The following is a 20,326-nucleotide window of genomic DNA, read 5'->3' on the forward strand; positions in this document are numbered from 1 at the left end:
ACAATAATACATAAATAACAACAGACTACTAGCAGTTAACTGACATGCCAGCTCCAGACCTCAATTAAACTGATTGAAAGATTATGTCTTCATCATATGAAAATATACTTAGTCAGATCTGATTGATAATTTAGTCTAGATTGAGTTGTTTTATATTTTGTCACGGGTGGGTCTTTTATAACGGGACTTTTGGGTATTTGTTCTATTCATTGTTTTACATTGTGCAGTGAACTACATGTATATGTATACATTAGCAATTGCTTCCATCCACATCATTTGGAATCATTTGGTGAATAGTTGTCTCATCATACCACATCTCCATATTTTGAATTGGTAACAGGTATTGTGAGATATTAGAATGGTATACACCATTGAGACAGCAATCCAACAAAACAAAATCATATGTATCAACAAATCAAGATAACAATGAATTTTTGCCAGATAATAGCTTCAAATTTATATATAGGACCATTTACTATTCTCAAATAAAGTTGGCATAATATAAACTATCATCAAGCAATGCATAGTTTATAGATTTAGCTTCAATAGCTAAACAGAAACTAAAAGTACATACCAACCAGATAAAACATCGGTGGCATCCTTCCTGTTGAAAACCCAACATGTGACAAACAATACAAAATATATATCAAAACAGAGGCTTTAGAAGAATACATAAGGAGAATTACATATCAGGGACTTGTTTCCTGGACATATGATACCCCCTTTAAAAAAACAACCAATGATAACCTCTGTATTGTTTATGATGAACCTATTCATCAGATCAGTTGTTTGAAGTATTATCTATTGACAAACGTTTTTTTATCTATTATCCCATGCCAACATCATGGTCCTTAACCCAAGTATGACACAATTTGTGTCCTTTTCTCAAATATTGTTATCAATTCCAAATTTAATGTAGAAGATAACTTGTACATTGTTCTTTCAAATTGTAAATGAGTTTTGAAGTGTAATACTTCATGCATGTAATCCATTTCTTTTTCTATAAAACATTAAAAATTCGTCTCTTTTTTCTGTTTTATTCTAATTTGTTATATTTTTAAACAACTGTAAGGAACAACAACCTTCAGAATAATAGATCTAGAGTTCTTTGTAAAGAGAAATACAAAAAGTTTAAATGTGTACATAATGCATACATATATATATATTTAAATTTTGTTTAAATGACATGCATTTAGAAAGGATAAATGACCCAAAGTGGAAAGGGATAAATTTATACAAGTTGCATTAACTTGTTTCCCAATCCACTATACATGCTATAAATAAATGTGTTTAAACTAAATGACTTAAGCTTTGATCAACAAAAAGCATGTAAAAAATAACAATCTAGTAAAACATCACAATGATCATGATGATATGAATACTAAGTGACTAAATCTACGGTATTTTATATCAACAGACCAGGTGATGCTACATAAAACAACATTAACCTGTATTTTAAATTGATCTCCATTTTAATTTGATATACCAATTACAACCAAAGAATCAATAGAGTGGAACCACGCAATTGTTAACCGATTTAAATCAACAGATACTATTCTGTTCATGTATTGTCATTTTATAAAGAAGGACAAATTTATGTAGCCCTGAAGATGGACAAGTTTTATTGTAATAATGTGAAACTGGAAACATAAAAAGTTGCACATTCCCATCAGAAAGAATTTAATCAGATTAAAATCTCCATTATACCTTTCTTTTCTCAATCCCTCATCACAATCAGCAACAATACTTTATTGTAAATGAGTAAATGGAAAGGAAGATAACTCTTGATAAGATTCTTGTAAATGGAAAGGAAGATAACTCTTGATAAGACTCTTGTAAATGGAAAGGAAGATAACTCTTGATAAGACTCTTGTAAATGGAAAGGAAGATAACTCTTGATAAGATTCTTGTAAATGGAAAGGAAGATAACTCTTGATAAGATTCTTGTAAATGGAAAGGAAGATAACTCTTGATAAGATTCTTGTAAATGGAAAGGAAGATAACTCTTGATAAGATTCTTGTAAATGGAAAGGAAGATAACTCTTGATAAGATTCTTGTAAATGGTACCCGGTGTTGTTCTTTATTTAACAATTATCATGTAACCATCTAATTCTTTCATGATGTTTCTGCCAAAAACTTCCTTATTACAGATATACAAAGAAAGTACTTCTATTTATTTTATTAAGAATTCCTGACCTTTTTTTTTTTACTCTTATAACTAGAGTGGGGCGCTCATATTCGCCGTGGACACAATTTCGCCGTTTTATGATTTTGAGGTGTAAAAACTTCAAAGGATGGTTGAAATGGAAGAAATATGCCGTTAAATAATATTTTTATAACAAATATGATTATTTTTGAAAATGAGACCAAATTTCGGCACTTACGGCAAAGGACCGAAAAATGGACAACGATTTTCAGCCAATTTCCTGAATGAAAAAAACGATTACAAAGAAGCATTCCTTAGTAATTCTTTGACTGATTGCACAAAATTTCAGTTTTTTACACCTTTCAAATGTCTGCTATTCGTCTATAATGAAATTTATTTGATAAATATTGTTTAAAGCTGCAGTTATTTGGTTTTAAATAGATATGTAACAAGAGGCTCTCAAGAGCCTGAATCGCTCACCTTAATTCTTTTGGTTAAATCTCTCATCAATGATTATTTTGGCTTTTCAATTTATTTAAATGTTTTTTGGATCGTCCTATTTTCTTCAAAAGCCAAAAAAAATAATCATTTTCTCCTATGTTCTATTTTAGCCATATAGGAGCTATGTTTCTTGACATACAAGGAAATAAAATATAAAATTTATACTAGATACTCTGAAACTCATTTAGCCTAAGTTTGGCTGAAATTGATACAGCAGTTTCAAAGGAGAAGATTTTTTAAAGTAAGTCAACATGATGAACAAATTGTGAAAAAAGTCTTTAAAGGGCAATAACTCCTTAAGGGGTCAATTGACAATTTTGGTCAAATTGACTTAATTGAAGATCTTACTTTGCTGAACATTATTGCTGTTTACAGTTTATTTCTATCTATAATTATATTCAAGATAATAAACAAAAACAGCAAAATTTCCTTAAAATTATCAATTCAGGGGCAGCAACCCAACAAAGGGTTGTCTGATTCATCTGAAAATTTCAGGGCAGATAGATCTTGACCTGATAAACAATATTACCCACGTCAGATTTGCTCTAAATGCTTTGGTTTTTGAGTTATAAGCCAAAAACTGCATTTGACCCCTATGTTCTATTTTTAGCAATGGCGACCATGTTTGTTGATAGATAAAGTTTGAAAGTATTTGGCCCAGTAGTTTCAGAGGAGAAGATTCTTGAAATAGTTTACGACGACAGACGACGACGGACGCCAAGTGATGGCATAAGCTCACTTGTCCCTTCGGGACAGGTGAGCTAAAAACGGCGAATATGTGTCCCCGTTGACAAAAAAATAGGAAATTTCATACACCCTTTAATCCAACTTTTCAGATGATTTTACTCAAAACAAACACGTTTTCAAGCTAAGAATATTTTGCATTTGAAGTTATCTTCATATAGAAATATATGTATACTTCAAAAACATAAAGACCTAAACATAAACTGAAGAACACATGAAAAGATATGGCGAAAATGATCACCCCACTCTATATAAAAAATACATGATTGCTAAGTGCACTGGCACTGATTTTTGATGAAAAAATGAAATATAACTATTAAAATCAAATACACCTTAGATATATATGCAGCACAACAAAACAGGCTTTAGTTTGTAATATATCAGTTATACACCTCCAGTAATTGTAAATTACAAGATATTTTTTAAAATGTTATATAAACACTGGTATTTTAATTTTTTAAAACACATAAAATTTCTCTTAGTTTAATTTCTTTTTTTAGTTTCCATATATTAATAAATTTAGGAGCAAAGACAGAGAAAGTAATATAATGTCCATATACATGTATTTTTGTGGCTTTTTAAGCACACACACAAATAAATTACTCTGAAAGGTTTATTTCAATAATAACTGATTTAGTGATTATATGACAAAGTAAAAATGTGAGTACTGTGGATTCATTTATTTTCGTGGGTACCAATTTTCGTGGATTAAGGAAAACTTACATGTTCGTGGATATTTAATTTCGTGGTTTTGCTGAAGTCTGCATACAAGCCTATAGAAAATTTGTTATTCGTTGAGCATTTAATTTCGTGGTTCACCTAGGCCTGTACCCACGAAATCCATGAAAATTGGTGACCAACGAATAATAATGAATCCACAGTATATTGTACATTGCACATGTATCTTACCACCATAAACTCCACTCTCTAGCAGTTTTCCGTCTTTCTCCAGATGTAGAAATTCTTCCATTGACAAGAAGGTATAATCCACCCCATTTTTTTCTTTTGGACGAGGCTTACGTGTTGTACCTATAAAAGTAAATTCTGACATGTTTAAATCATCAAACTACAATGTAGATCTTTGAAAATAATAAATTTGCTGAGGCAAAAACTAGATATAGACATGACCACCCCCCCCCCTAAAAATCTTTTCTGCTACGCAATATGCATGAGTCTAGTTCCCACATATTTGAGATGGACTACAGAACCTTTCTGAATACTTACACTGAGTGGTCTATGTGGAACATGTGCCACAGAACCTTTCTGAATACTTTAATATATACCTTGTTCACACTATGAAACGGCTTCGGGTGTCAAACACAGGAAAATTAATATAACTTAATTACTACGGTTCACAATTCATTAAAAATTAATTTAGTTGAAATTAATAAAATGCTTCGCTGAGCGCAGCCTGATACAACCGCATAGGTTGGACCCTGTACAGTTGGGACAAATTTGGAATCACTATTCAAGCTTGATACTGTCTGAATTTGGATTGTGATCAAATATTTGACCTAATTTAGGTTTCTGACACAAAATAAATGTGGTAAAAGATTTTAAAAATATATTGCACAATAAAGAGACACACTTTGATATTTCGAAACCAGAAACATGCTTGTTTTTGGCACCTTTTTTGTCCCTAATTCCTGCATGTTTGGGCAATTATATAATTACCCCAAAGCTCAATCCCAGCCTTCCCTTTGTGATGTACAATGTCAGAGAGATCCATACATACAAACAAGTTATTTTCCAGAAACTATAAAAATGCTTGCTTTTGGCCCTTAATTTCATAAACTGTTGGTACCATAACACACAGGATGTCTGTGACGTAAAATGTCAAAGTATTACTTCATTCAGAATCAATATGTGCCATCATTAAATAATGATTAAATAACTATGTTACACTGTAGACAGATTTATGCAAAACTGCATGTGTCACCATAGCAACAACCTCACATGAACTCCATTGTGCGTTCACATATAGAAGACCTACATGTAGAGAACCTTTCTGGGATCCTTAAATAGTGGTCTCATGTACATGTAGAACATGACATGGCCTACAGAACTTTTCTGGGATACTTACACCGAGTGGTCTAATGTAGAACATGGACAACAGAAACTTTCAGGAATACTTACAAGGCACCGTTCTCAAATACAAGTTATCTCTAATGGTTTGCTGTAAATCATGGTCAACTGAACCTTTCTGAAATCTGGCTGCTAGGTATTGCTTTAAATCTCTTGGTAAAAGCCCTAAAATGTATGGGGGTTTTATAAGATGGGTTTGTAATAAAATGTATAACTTGATGTACAAGTATATGTATTCAATATAGATGTTTTATATACTGTTATTATTAATTAATTATGTACCTTTGACTGTGTAACTGATAACAGAAGTGGCTGACAAAATATAAAAGTACATGCTTTTAGTATCAATCAAATTTAACTCAAAACTTCAATTGAAGTTCATACAAGTGATACATGCACATGTACTTGTATGCATGTACATGTACATGTTCAAGATACAATAAGATACAAATAATACAATATACATATACATGTAATAAGAGTGCACAAGCTTATATAATTAAATGTCTTGCCTTCTTTACTTAATTTTGATAGTACATGTATGTTGATAGTCCTAAATATAAAGCTTTACTACAACTATCACATAAACTTAACATGTACATGATCCAAGAAAATGATGTCAAGGTCAGATAAACCAAATGAGAAATTCATGTTCACCTTACAATCATATTCAATACACTAAGTACAGTGACATATATATATATTGCCTCTAGTTTGAACAAGTCTGTTTCTTAGAAATTCAAGAAATTCAACTTTCTAAGAAACAGACTCGTATAAGAAAACTGATCATTAACCAACATGACCAAAGAACCATGAAAATGAGTTCAAGGTCATATGAATCATGTCAGACAGACATATGTAAATGTACACATTACTATCAATCTATGCATTAATTATAGTTGACCTATTGCTTATAGTATCTGAGAAACAAACTTAACCATGAAAACATAACATTGATGGTGAACCATCAAAATGAGGTCAAGGTCAGGTGATACCTCCCAGACATACATATACAGATAACAATCCTTCCATACAACAAATAAAGTTGACATATTACAGTTTGTTATAGTTTATATTATGAAAAACCGACCAAAACACAAAAACTTAACATTGAGCAACTAAGGCTTTGTGTTGAAGACCATACTTTGACCTACAAATGTATATTTTTTTGTATAATGGTTTACTTTTTATTAGTCTTTTACAATAAATTGTGTCTTGGATGGAGAGAAGTTGTCTCATTGGCACTCATACCACATCTTTAATTCTTATATCTATGTACATGTACACTGCTAGTGCCATATGCATGCTCATTAGTAATAAAAGATCACACCTTGTTCTGAACAATAATAATTCAGGGTATTGAGTGAAGTCATCATTTTTCTGTGTATAAATAAGGTGATTACAGGTGATGATTAATTAACAGGTAATCAGTAATCAATCAATGATTCAGGTAATATTGATTTGTCATCTTTTAAAAATGTTTTACTCTTGCAGTATAAAAGTAACATCAATATTTTATAAAGATATTCTTATATAAATAATACATAAATTATATGCTTATTCTTTAGTTTTCTATGTTGTGTCATGTGCACTATTGTTTGTCAGTTTGTCTTTTTCATTTTTAGCAATGAATGGCGTTGCCAGCTTATTTTCAATTTATGTGTTTGACTGTCCCTCTGGTATCTTTCGTCCCTCTTTTATAATGTACATGTATCAATGATGATGGAAGCTGTACATGTACATGTATAATGACACTTAAGCTTCTCTAGTGACCTACTTACACCATAGTTTTTACTGGACTTAAAGTCACTTATATAATTACTTATGAGCCAAACAATTTCTAGTTACATTTTGTACATGCATAATACTAAGAACATCAACTTCATGTACATGTACAACTGAACATATATTATACAAATCTATGTTACTTTTTGTAAAGTGCACACAATGTTTATACATTTAGTACATACATGTACAAGATACAATTGTTTTGTACCTCAGTTGTCAATCAAAATCATATTTCAATATTTTCGATTTTTATCATGTTTATTAGTATCACAAGATTTTTTTTAGTTCTGTGTAGATGAGTTAAGATTATCAAGTTTTCAACACATTGATATAGTGAATTATCAATCACAAGCCACAATGTGAACTTTTTTGCAAGTGAGTGCAGCAAATAACCTAAAAAGCTACACATTGTGTCGAGCATCTGATATTTTATAATATCTACATTTTGTATACAAAGAACATCTGTTGTGTATTGTTCTATTACTGATCTTTTCCACTTCTAAGACATTTTTACGCTTCACAAAAGAGCAAGCTTGATACATGTAAGTATAGATTATCAGGTTTTCTACACATTGATATCATAAAAAATATCAGCCGCGAGCCACAATGTGAACCTTTTTTGGCGAGTAAGCACATAGAAACGAGCTAAAAAGTTTCTCAGAATGTCGAGCGGCTGATATTTTAGTAAATTACAATATCTATAAGGAGAAAACCAGATTATGATATCATTTTATCGTTCTATTACTGGTCTTTTCCCTGTACCTAAGACAGTTTTACATTTGTTAAATAAAAACTTACATACAAAATGTATGTACATGTACACTGTATCTGTTCCAGACCATACATGTATGAGTATATACAATGTACTTATTTGATTATTAACGTCAACACGTCCTGGACGCATGAAAATCTAGCTGGAAACCTAATTTTTAAATCTGTGAGTCCCTAGGAAGCGTCCTGATTGTTTACCCTTACCCTGAGTCTTTGCCTAGAAGATTCATGTCCCTATAATTTGAACAATGTTCAACCAATAAACAATCTTGACCCATGCCAGTTTTTGTCAAATTGAAAAGTAAAATTGTTTGCAAACTTTTTTTAAATACAAATGCTTGACTGTACCTTCAATGGATTACATATAAATTTTTCAACATCGACTTCCAGTTTAGCTTCATGTCAAAACAATGTCAACGGTCATGAATCTTCTAGACAAAACAATGTGTTTGGGACTCAGGGTAAACAATGAAATCAGGATGCATCCCAGGGACTCACATGTGTAACAGGTTTCAACCAGGTGCTCCGCAGGGCGCAGCTTTATACGACCGCAGAGGTCGAACCCTGAACAGTTGGGGCAAGTATGGACAAAACATTCAAGCATGATACAGCTCTGAATTTGGATTGTGATCTAATTTTTGACATTACATGGTTTTTTTTTACACAAAACAAATGCCAAGATTTTACAAATCAATTAAAGATTTCTTCTTCAAACTTTTTAAATCTAAAATTAAATAGTTGACACAGCATAGGTTTCTGACACAGAATGAATGTGGTCTAATGAACTTAAAAGGTTTTTTTTGCCTTTGAGCAATTCACTATGCTGTTGAATATTAATCCTCTCAAAAAAATGTTTGAAGAAATTTTCTTTTTATTTATGAAATCTGAAATGAGAAAAATTTAACCCCCCCCCCCTTTTTTTTCACATCCCCGTTTCCCTTTTTCAAAACTGATATAAATTCAAATTTCTAATGGAGTTTGCAACAATAACTACTCATTTAAATACATCATAAAATATTAAGATGTAAAAAAACTGCTTGTTATCACTGAATGGTAAAGATTATTTAAATTTATCAGTTGGTAGTAAAAAGTGTATATACATTGTATATTGTATATAACAAAGATTTAAGTTGATTCTGGACAAAGAAAGATAACTCCAATTAAAAAAAATTCTTGCTATTGCACAATGTTGTGCAATAGGATATTTCTTGCTTACTATTCTGGACAAAGAAAGATAACTCTAATTAAAAAAAAATTTGCTATTTCACAATATTGTGCAATTAGATATTTCTTGCCATTGCACAATACTGTGCAATTGAAAAGACTTGCTATTGCACAATACTTAATATAATAATTTTAGATCCTGATTTGGACCAACTTGAAAACTGGGCCCATAATCAAAAATCTAAGTACATGTTTAGATTCAGCATATCAAAGAGGCCCAAGAATTCAATTTTTGTTAAAATCAAACTTAGTTTAATTTTGGACCCTTTGGACTTTAATGTAGAATTTGAAATTTGAAAACAGGACCAAAAATGAAGAATCTACATACACAGTTAGATTTGGCATATCAAAGAACCCCAAGGATTCAATTTTTGATGAAATCAAACAAAGTTTAATTTTGGACCCTTTGGACCTTAATGTAGACCAATTTGAAAACTGGACCAAAAAACTTCAATAATCAAGAATCTAAGTACATTTTTAGATTCAACATATCAAAGAACCCAACCGATTCATTTTTTGTCAAAATCAAACTAAGTTTAATTTTGGACCCTTTGGACCTTTATGTAGACCAATTTGAAAACGGGACCAAAAGTTGAGAATCTACATATAAAGTTAGATTCGGCATATCAAAGAACCCCAATTATTCAATTTTGATGAAATCAAACAAAGTTTAATTTTGGACCCTTTGGGCCCCTTTTTCCTAAACTGTTGGGACCAAAACTCCCAAAATCAATACCAACCACCCTTTTATGGTCATAAGCCTTGTGTTTAAATTTCATAGATTTGTATTTACTTATACTAACGTTATGGTGCGAAAACCAAGAAAAATGCTTATTTGGGTCCCTTTTTGGCCCCTAATTCCTAAACTGTTGGGTCCTAAACTCCCAAAATCAATACCAACCTTCATTTTGTGGTCATAAACATTGTGTTTAAATTTCATAGATTTCTATTTACTTAACCTAAGGTTATTGTGCAAAAACCAAGAAAAATGCTTATTTGGGCCCTTTATTGGCCCCTTATTCCTAAACTATTGAAACCAAAACTCCCAAAATCAATCCCAATCTTTCTTTTGTGGTCATAAACCTTGTGTCAAAATTTCATAGATTTCTATTAACTTAAACTAAAGTTATGGTGCGAAAACCAAGAAAATGCTTATTTGGGCCCTTTTTGGCCCCTAATTCCTAAAATGTTGTGACCAAAACTCCCAAAATCAATACCAACCTTCCTTTTATGGTCATAAACCTTGTGTTAAAATTTCATAGATTTCTATTCACTTTTACTACAGTTAGAGTGCGAAAACTAAAAAGTATTCGGACGCCGGACGCCGACGACGACGACGCCGACGCCAACGTGATAGCAATATACGACGAAAATTTTTTCAAAATTTGCGGTCGTATAAAAATGATGCGACCAGGATGATACAAATTATAATGTCCATTCATTCATTTACAATAAGCATATGTGGCGTGTTTTTGTTAGTAAAAGTAGTCACATCTGCAGGTTTTGTTGTTTTGTTTTGAAAATTTGACTGGTAAGTTTTGTTAATGGTTTGATTACGATAACATTTGATAAATTCTCTGGCTTTGTTTCAAAATTATAAAAAGTAAAGCAGCCTTTTTTAATTACTGTGTATCCTTGTGCTGTGTGTGACACTAGTGTCAGGCAGGAGGCACTGCAGTGTGATGTTTCATACTGGAATTTTTATTTAACTTCAAGGAAGTTGATAGCATCGAATAACTATTTATTTAATTCATGAGTGGGGCAAGTGGGTAAGCCTTAATTCAGTACATGTACATTTAAATTCTTTTATTTAAAGTGGAACCAGTTGACAGACCAAACATGTACAGATGTATGTACCAACAGGACTGCATCCTTTTTCATAAGTGGGGTGATTTACATGTAAAATGTAGCACGATTACTGTAGTGTTTCCCCTTTTACACAAAAAGGGCATGGTAACTTAATTGAAAAAGGGCATCTGGAGCGCGCAAAAATTTATAAAAAGGGCACCTAGAGTGTATGGAAAATTAACAAAAGGGCACCTACATTATGCTGCAGAAAACAAAAATAGTATCAGGTAACCAGTTCAATAATCACTATATGAAACATTAGTTGTATTTAAACCTTATTTAGAAATTGTTGTGAGTGTTCTTGGTGTTGGTTGGAACTTATTTAGTCTCATTAAAATTGTAAGTGTTACACAAAAATTTTTTTTGAAGTGCACACTAAAGTGCTCCTAAGTAAGGAGTTTTAAAAATAAAACAGGTGGAACAGGAGATGATATATTGATGCAGTGGCGGATCCAGGGGGGGGTTCCGGGGGGTGCGCACCCCCCTTTATTTTTGCCGATCAATGCATTTGTATCGGGACATATGTTTTGCACCCCTTTGCACCCCCCCTTTGCCCTGGGTTAGCACCCCCCCTTTCGAAAATTCCTGCATCCGCCCCTGTTGATGCAATAATACATAGCATACATTGCAGAAGGTATCATCAGTTACTTTTTTAATACTGTCATTGTGATTTATATAATTTTCCTTGTTTTAAAATTCCAACAGGGAACATACTATATATAATTGTATAAGTTTATTTATATAGTTTTCATAAGTTGGGGGAGTTGGTACATGTACAATATGTAGGCCTTAATTCAGAAGTGACGTCAGTACACTTTGAATTCTTTTATTCATAATTGGGGTGAGTTGATCATGATAGACCTATAATGTAAATACCAACAAGACTGCATCCTTTTTCATTGTAGCTAGGTGAGTTGGCATGAAACATGTACATGTTAATGTCATTGGAAGTTGGAACTTTTATATTTTTCCTTCGATTAAAAGCCGACTTAATATTCAGCAGGATTTTAAACCCTTTTCACAAAAATGTACATGTACACCTTATCGCTATTTGTCAGCCTTTACTGGACATCACAATAGAAAATATCTAAAGCCACAATGGAAAAGTGATTGTTGTATGCATATGACGTCAAAATGTCAAGCGGACAGACTTTTTAATACCGATAATCCGACAAGGTGTATAAGATGAGAAAGTTGTCAAATCTACAATATGTACTGTATATATTCAATGGGTTTTTACCCGTTTTTGAAGTAGGACTATTGGTGAAAAAGTACAATGTACATGCAGGGTTATTTGCTAGCGGCCAGTTTTCATGTAATCCCTAAGGCAGCAACCATTTGATTTTCTTGGGGGGGGGGGGGGCTATGGTTTTTTTTTCTGGACAAATTTTTTTTTTTCGCGACAAGTCGAAAACAATTTTTTTCTTTCAATTTTAGCATTACATATAGTGGCAGCTGAGGCTGAAACAAACAATTTTTTTTTTCTCAGAATCAAATCAAATTATTTTTTTCTCCAAAAACTGGAAACAAACTTTTTCCAAAAAAAACCATAGCCCCCCCCCCCGAAAATCAAATGGTTGCTGCCTATAAGGCTCTACATTGGAATGGATTGGAATAATAAGTGAATTTTCTGTGGGGAAGTAATGCATTTTGGCAGCTAGTAACCTACATGATTGTGTAAACTTCATGTTCTCTTTACTCACCAATTTTTACAGTTTTCACCATTATGGGTGCTCCATTTTGACCAACTTGCTTTAACCATATTGTTGCATCTCTCAGAGTATATCCAGCAATTTTCTGTCCTTGAATTTCAAGAATAATATCATCAACATATAATTTTCCATTATGGAAAGTTAACTGGGATAATTTAAGTTCAGATATATAACAAAACTGTCCATTATCTGCTCCACCTTTGAGATGTATTCCAAATTCCCCTTCAGGTAAAGCTGAAACAACCGTTTCCTGTATTCTTTGACTCCAATGTTTTTGTTGATTATGATCCTTTTGGGGCTTAGGAGGGGGTGCAACCGGTGGATGTCGTACAATATCTTGTTTATTGTGTGACATTATATGATAGTGATTGGTGCAGTTTGAGAATTAACAACATCTGATGATTTTAATCGATGGAAAACACATAAAAATGACATTTGAGGACACTGACCAACGCAATCCACTCGGAAAGTTGTCGGAGTTTTTGTTATTATTGCGTCCGATCTGGACATCTCCGCACTTGCCTGTTCATGCCATTGTATAGTTAATTGATGTTTCTGAACTCTTGCATATGTTTCTAATGTATAATATGCAAAACAATGGTAAATTATCTTATAAAAACATTCACATTCCGCCCTATTTTCAAACACAGTCGATGATGCATTCGTTATACGCATGCGCTAAAGGTTGACACGCCATAAATCGTTCTAATTGTCAATTAATGTCGTAAAACGAAAGGAATTATAATATTCGATACATTTCCGATTTCATTGCATGCGTATTTGGTTTGTGCATTTTCACGTAAATACCATCCTATTGTCTATTAGTCAAAGGTGGAGAAAGGGGGGGGGGTCATTTTAAGAGGCACTAGACTCTAACCCTAATAAGATCAGATAAGATATTTTTATTCCAATTAAAGGGCCCACGAAGAGCTACAATAATGTTGATATATGATAGTTTGTATGAGTGTAACCAGAGACATATAATACATATGTCTCTGGTGTAACCAATGTAACCAATGTAACCATTATGTCAATGGGGGTTACAAAACAAGGTAACTGAATTATGGTGCACATTTTGTGCCTTATATGCTAAGTAGTTACTACTGTAATCACTAGCCAGTCAAAATTGAGGTTGTGAGTTCAGAACCCCGCTCATGCGGGTGCACTCGACTCCGATCTGAATTGACTAGGATTGTCAGTTTCCCTGTCGAAGGTCGGTGGGTTTTTTTACGGTCACCCTGGCTTCCTCCATCAATAACAACTGGCGGCCACGAAATAGCCTAAAATAAATGCGGTGCTCTGAAGTGGCGTTAAAACTCCAAAAATCAATCAATCAATCTATTATTAACAGGCAAATATTCTCAATGTGTTAACTTGATAAAGCAATATCTGTACTATATTGATCGCTTTCTCCACAGTTCAAAACATTTATTAATATAAATTGCTAGACAACTATCAATATGATGTCAGAAAAATGGTATCTGAAAAACTTTTAAAAAACTTTCTTGATCTAAAAGCCTGACACAGCCAGGTCCAGATAAAATATAAGCACGCATACTTAAACAATTTGCATCTGAATTTTCACCATAACATCTCACTTTTATTTCAACATTTTTTTAAGGAGATGTACCATCGCTGGCATTAGACTCAGTGGAGATCGACTGATACAGGCAAATGTCACTTGAATTCATAATTTTTTTTTAAAAGGTGAATAATTCGTACTAAGCCAGAAAATTAGGGCCTGTCTACCTAACTTGTAATATATGCTGTAAACTGGTAAAACGACATAGTAGTAAGTAGTACACCTGGGAGGCACACATAGCAATCTAGTGGACAATCAGCATGGCTTCTAAGAAAAACGCAGGTTAAAAACTTACTCAGTAATCTTCATAACGGCAAATAACTAGTTAGATATTAAAATATTAGTCGCCAAGGCATTTCAATGACACATTGTGACTTGGATCATGGAGAGTTGTCTCATTGACATTCATACCACATCTTCCTCTTTCTATTTGATCAGGTGTCTCATAAAACATTATTAAGAAAGATGGATTATTAGCCTTCCTTCATATTATAATAGAATGCAACAAGGTTGTTCTTGATGAGGAGGTATCTATTCAAATGCCTGTGGTCAGTGGGATGCCTCAAGGCTCAGTCTTGGGTCCACTTCTTCTTTTCATTAATGACCTTCAGAACAGTAACATAAAAACACGCTTGTTCGCTGGTGACTGTTTTTTATACAGAACAATTAAAAATCAGCTAAATTGTACCATCCTACAAAATGACTTAGACTGCTTAGCCAAATGTGTCAACGAATCTGTGACTTCCCAAGAACATACTAGTAGTGCTTCTTTTTAAAGGAAAGTTGCACAAATCATGTTCCTGGAAAAATAAACCGTAACGGTTGATATATATATTGGAAGTATTTTTCCAAAATCGCTCAAAGCAGAAGCTAGACTAGTGCTAATGTGTATTGATCATTGCACATAACAAATACCTGGAAACATTTTGGACTTAACTGTTACCGTTGGAGTTCTTCTGTGTTTCTGTTGTACTGATTTTCTGTGCTGTGTCTGATGACTTTTAGCGGAGTTGTTATAGTAAAATTATGAATTGCCAAAGACAAAATTTTAATATAACATTTCTGTTGTGACGCTAGTACCGACTTCCCTCCAAGCACAGGCTATTGCTAATACTTGTTTACAATTTGCACGTAACAAGTACCTGGGAAGATATTAGATTGATTTGTACATCTGTTATCTTAACCTTACCTTTCTTTTGCATGCGTCTTGAAAGTAGAATATTTGATGCATAATGAAGATGTAACCAAATTAGGGATTTATCGTTTATACTTTTAAAAGTTGGACCATTCTTGCTGGCTGTTGTTCTAATATGTGCATCACGGGACCATTCTGACTGGCATTTGTTCTAATATGTGCATCACGGGACCATTCTGACTGGCAATTGTTCTAAAAACTGCAGTACAGGACCATTCTGACTGGCAGTTGTTCTCAGATCTGCAGTACAGGACCATTCTTGCTGGCTATTGTTCTAATATCTGCATCACGGGACCATTCTGCTTGCAGTTGTTCTAAAAACTGCAGTACAGGACCATTCTGATTGGCAGTTGTTCTCAGATCTGCAGTACAGGACCATTCTTGCTGGCTATTGTTCTAATATCTGCATCACGGGACCATTCTGACTGGCAGTTGTTCTAAAAACTGCAGTACAGGACCATTCTGACTGGCAGTTGTTCTCAGATCTGCAGTAAAGGACCATTCTTGCTGGCTATTGTTCTAATATCTACATCACGGGACCATTCTGGCTGGCAGTTGTTCTAAAAACTACAGTACAGGACCATTAGGGAGCTACCATTTGATTTTTATGAGGAGGGCTAGGATGAAATTTGAAAAAAATAGGCAGGACAGGAGTTTTGAGTAAAAAAAAAAGGCAGGATGAGACACTTGCAAAAAAAAAAGTCAGGACGACAATTTAGGTAAACAAAAGTCAGGATAAACTAAAAAAAAAAAAGGCAGGACCGAAGAGAGTGAAAAATAAAAAAAGCAGGACAACGATTACAGCTAAAAAAAAATGCAGGACAAAATTTTTCATCCTAGCCCCCCCCCCCTAAAAATCAAATGGTAGCTCCCTTATGACTGGCAGTTGTTCTCAGATCTGCAGTACAGGACAATTCTTGCTGGCTGTTGTTCTAATATCTGCATCACGGGACCATTCTGACCTGGCTGTTGTTCTAATATCTGCATCACGGGATCATTCTGACTGGCAGTTGTTCTAAAAACTGCAGTACAGGACCATTCTGACTGGCAGTTGTTCTTAAACTGCAGTAAAGGACCATTCTGACTGGCAGTTGTTCTCAGATCTACAGTACAGGACCCTTTGACTGGTAGTTGTTCTATCGATATTTCTTTTCATGTTTATTTTTTAGATCTATACAAGCCGATTATGTAAAAGGCATGAATGGAATTATTAATTGTATTATGTATGCCACCGACAAGTCCCTTGTGAAAACAGATCATTGCATTTGGTGGTTCATTTAAAATTGTCTTCTGCCATCCTGCATCACTTTTGTACAGATAGTATTGACGAAACTTTGACATCAATTGTAATCAGTATTTATTGATGAATGACATGTATGTCTTTGATAAGTGGTCAGCACTTCAGTATAGAGGGTTCGATGTTTCGTTACATTAATTTGAATATATTTTTACAGCGGGTGACCGTTGAGGACATTCCGGTGTATTGCTATCGCCTTAATTCCCACAATATTCAAACATCACGCCAAACCATCGCACTTCAGCGAAAGGACCATCGCACTTCGGCGTAGACCATCGCACTTCAGCGTCCACATCCGCGGCACCTCCGAGTCCTACATATATATAATAGTTATTACGGTGATGTTGAATTCCCTTTCATTTATTTATCTTCCACACAAGAACTTGTCTCAGAAAAAAATTACATCTGTACATTTACCTCACTTTCAGGTATAAAGATGTGATTTTTTGTAAGACAAGTGCTTGTTACCATCCACAAGACTTGCAGTCATCCGATGTTCAGTACTTCAGTACTTTGATTATTCTTTGATATTTGATAGACCCTAATTCAAAAGCTGAATCACTGCTTCTAATTTTAGTTTATGACAAATTATCCACATATTTGGTTCTTGTAAATTAATGATATTTGAGTTTCAATTAGATTTGTTTCAAATTATAGTCATATAGAATATCTAAAAAGGAGTGGTTTGGGTTTGTATGCCCTAAGCCATGTACTTCTTCAAAGTAATTTATAATATGTATCCCTTTCAGAGAAAAAAATCCGTATCATTTAATCCGTCGTTTTCATGTTATTAACTTGTAAATTAAAAAAAAAACATCCGCAAAAATAGTTTTTGTTTATAGTTGTACACATGTCAGTATATATAAAAAAGAAGATGTGTGATTGCCAATGAGACAACTCCCCATCAGAGACCAAATGACACAGAAATTAACGACTACAGGTCACGATATGAACAAGGTCCATACCGTATAGTCAGCTATAAAAGCCCCCGAAATCACATTCAAAAGTAAAACAAGAGTGCACACGCTGAAATGTCTCGCCTTCTTTACTAATCATTGATATTATACTGATAGTCCTAAATGTAAAGCTTTTTTACAACTGTCACATAAACTTAACATTAACCAAGAAAACTAAATATTGACCATTGAACCCTGAAAATGAGGTCAAGGTCAGATGAACCATGCCAGGAAGGCATGCACAGCTAACAAACATAGTTGACATATTGCTTATAGTTTAAGAAAAACATAACAAAACACAAAAACTTAACACTGAGCAATTATTGAACTGTGAAAATGAGGTAAAGGTCAAATAAAACCTTCGCGACTGACAAATAGATCATAAAATATTTCCATACACCAAATATAGTTGACCTATCGTATATATTATTAGAAAAAAAGACCAAAACCTCAAACACTTAACTTTGACCACGAACCATGAAAATGAGGTAAAGGTCAGATGACACCTGCCAGCTAGACATGTACACCTTACAATCATTCCATAATTTCTCGCTACATTGAAGACCTGTTGGTGACCTTCTGCTGTTGTTTTTTTCAATGGTCGGGTTGTTGTCTCTTTGGCACATTCCCCATTTCCATTCTCAATTTAACCAAATATAGTAGACCTATTGCTTATAGAATCTGCCGGAGATATGGACTTGATCACCAAAACTTAACCTTGTTCACTGATCTATAAAATGAGGTCGAGGTCAAGTGAAAATTGTCTGACGGGCATGAGGACCTTGCAAAGTACGCACATACCAAATATAGTTATCCTATTACTTATAATAAGAGAGAATTTAACATTACAAAAAATCTTAACTTTATTTTCAAGTAGTCATTGAACCATGAAAATAAGGTCAAGGACTTTGGACATGTAACTGACGGAAACTTCGTAACATGAGGCATCCATATACAAAGTATGAAGCATCCAGGTCTTCCACCTTCTAAAATATAAAGCTTTTTAAAAGAAGTTAGCTAACGCCGCCGCCGGATCACTATCCCTATGTCGAGCTTTCTGCAACATAAGTCGCAGGCTCGACAAAAAATCAAACTAAAACTAACGACCTAATTGATGTACAAAAAAATGAACAAAAAACAAATATGTTACACAACAATAAACGACAACCACTAATTGACTGTTGTACCCCTATTTTTGACATTTTTACTCTTTGAGTATGTTTGTTTTGTTCATGCATCGTTGACAATGTAATGGAATTTGATGCGACTGTCATATAAGTGAGAGGTTTAGCTAGCTATAAAACCAGGTTCAATCCACCATTTTCTACATTAGAAAATGCCTGTACCAAGTCAGGAATATGACAGTTGTTATCCATTCGTTTGATGTGTTTGGACTTTTGATTTTGCCTTTTGATTTTTGATTTTCCTTTTTGAATTTTCCTCGGAGTTCAGTATTTTTGTGTTTTTACTTTTTGATATCAGGCTCCCGACTTTGGACATGCATACAGAATGTGGCGGGGTGAAACATGTAAGCGGGATCACAACCCTCCCCTAACCTTGGATATTGTTGCAACAGTACAACATAAGAACGAACTAATAAAAACAGTTGAAAAGGGCTTGATTCATCAGATGTATACTACAAATAGAAATACATATAACAAAAGTATGTGAACGTGACTGGATACTTGTACAACCACACAACAATAAAAAGTACATATCTGAGAGTCCTCACTGACAGCTAGTTCAAAGCCAATAACAACTTGTATAAAAAAAAATCGTCGTATGTTATTTCGCTTATGCTGTTGAAACAGTTATCAGAGGCATAGCCGGATTTTTACTTCCGTCATCAGAAATGGAGTTGTCAGTATGAATTTTTTTATCACGCTTGTGCGCTGAAAAAATGGAAACTAAAAAAGGGAAGGTTGATGCCCCAAAGAGCCTCTGATAGGACTAACTGAAACTACAACAGACCAAACATACAAAAGCTTCTCCAAGAAAACACAATGACTTGCAAAGACCAGATTAGGACTTTCTGATTTATGACAGAAAATAAAACATTACAATAACATGGAATGGGTTCGTAGACTGTATGATGATCTGTAATTGTTCAAATCTTTGTCCTTTTTGTCTATATGGATAAATATTTCATTGGCAACCATACCAGCTCATCTTATCTGTAGGTCTTATATGTTTGTATTGTCCCTGGAGATGAGTAGACAAGATACAGGTTGGACCTTTATTGGTAATGGCAGTTATTTGATTGTTTCTGTTAAATTTCTTCAATTTATAAAGACTCTGGACGATAAAGACAAATAATACAGACACAGATAATTTTGTCGTTGAGATACTTAAGAAATAATTCTATCATGCCATGCTCTATGCTCATTTTAACATGGGTAGGCATTATATTTGTTAATATCTTAATACCGAGCGAGGTATTAAATGTTTACAAATATAATGCCTACCCATGTTAAAA

At 33.7% G+C, this 20,326-nt stretch overlaps 1 protein-coding gene across 8 annotated transcripts in view; it reads right to left on the reverse strand.

Moving 5' to 3' along the window:
• The window catches only part of LOC143071308 (membrane-associated guanylate kinase, WW and PDZ domain-containing protein 1-like), a 78,462-nt gene extending 64,963 nt beyond the window's left edge, over positions 1-13,499 (reverse strand). For all 8 annotated transcript variants that reach the window (XR_012976863.1, XR_012976861.1, XM_076245564.1 and 5 more), the window contains exons 1-3: positions 12,812-13,499; positions 5,529-5,642; positions 4,302-4,421 (exon numbers count right to left, since the gene is read on the reverse strand). Coding sequence is in view for 6 of the 8 variants with exons in the window: in XM_076245564.1 (XP_076101679.1) it covers positions 4,302-4,421; positions 5,529-5,642; positions 12,812-13,175 (598 nt within the window). In the remaining 2 variants the exon portion in view is untranslated. The remainder of the gene's footprint in view (positions 1-4,301; positions 4,422-5,528; positions 5,643-12,811) is intronic.
• Positions 13,500-20,326: the final 6,827 nt, after the last annotated feature.

The sequence above is a fragment of the Mytilus galloprovincialis genome, chromosome 1 (assembly GCF_965363235.1).
Source record: "Mytilus galloprovincialis chromosome 1, xbMytGall1.hap1.1, whole genome shotgun sequence".
In the NCBI taxonomy this organism is placed as follows: domain Eukaryota; kingdom Metazoa; phylum Mollusca; class Bivalvia; order Mytilida; family Mytilidae; genus Mytilus; species Mytilus galloprovincialis.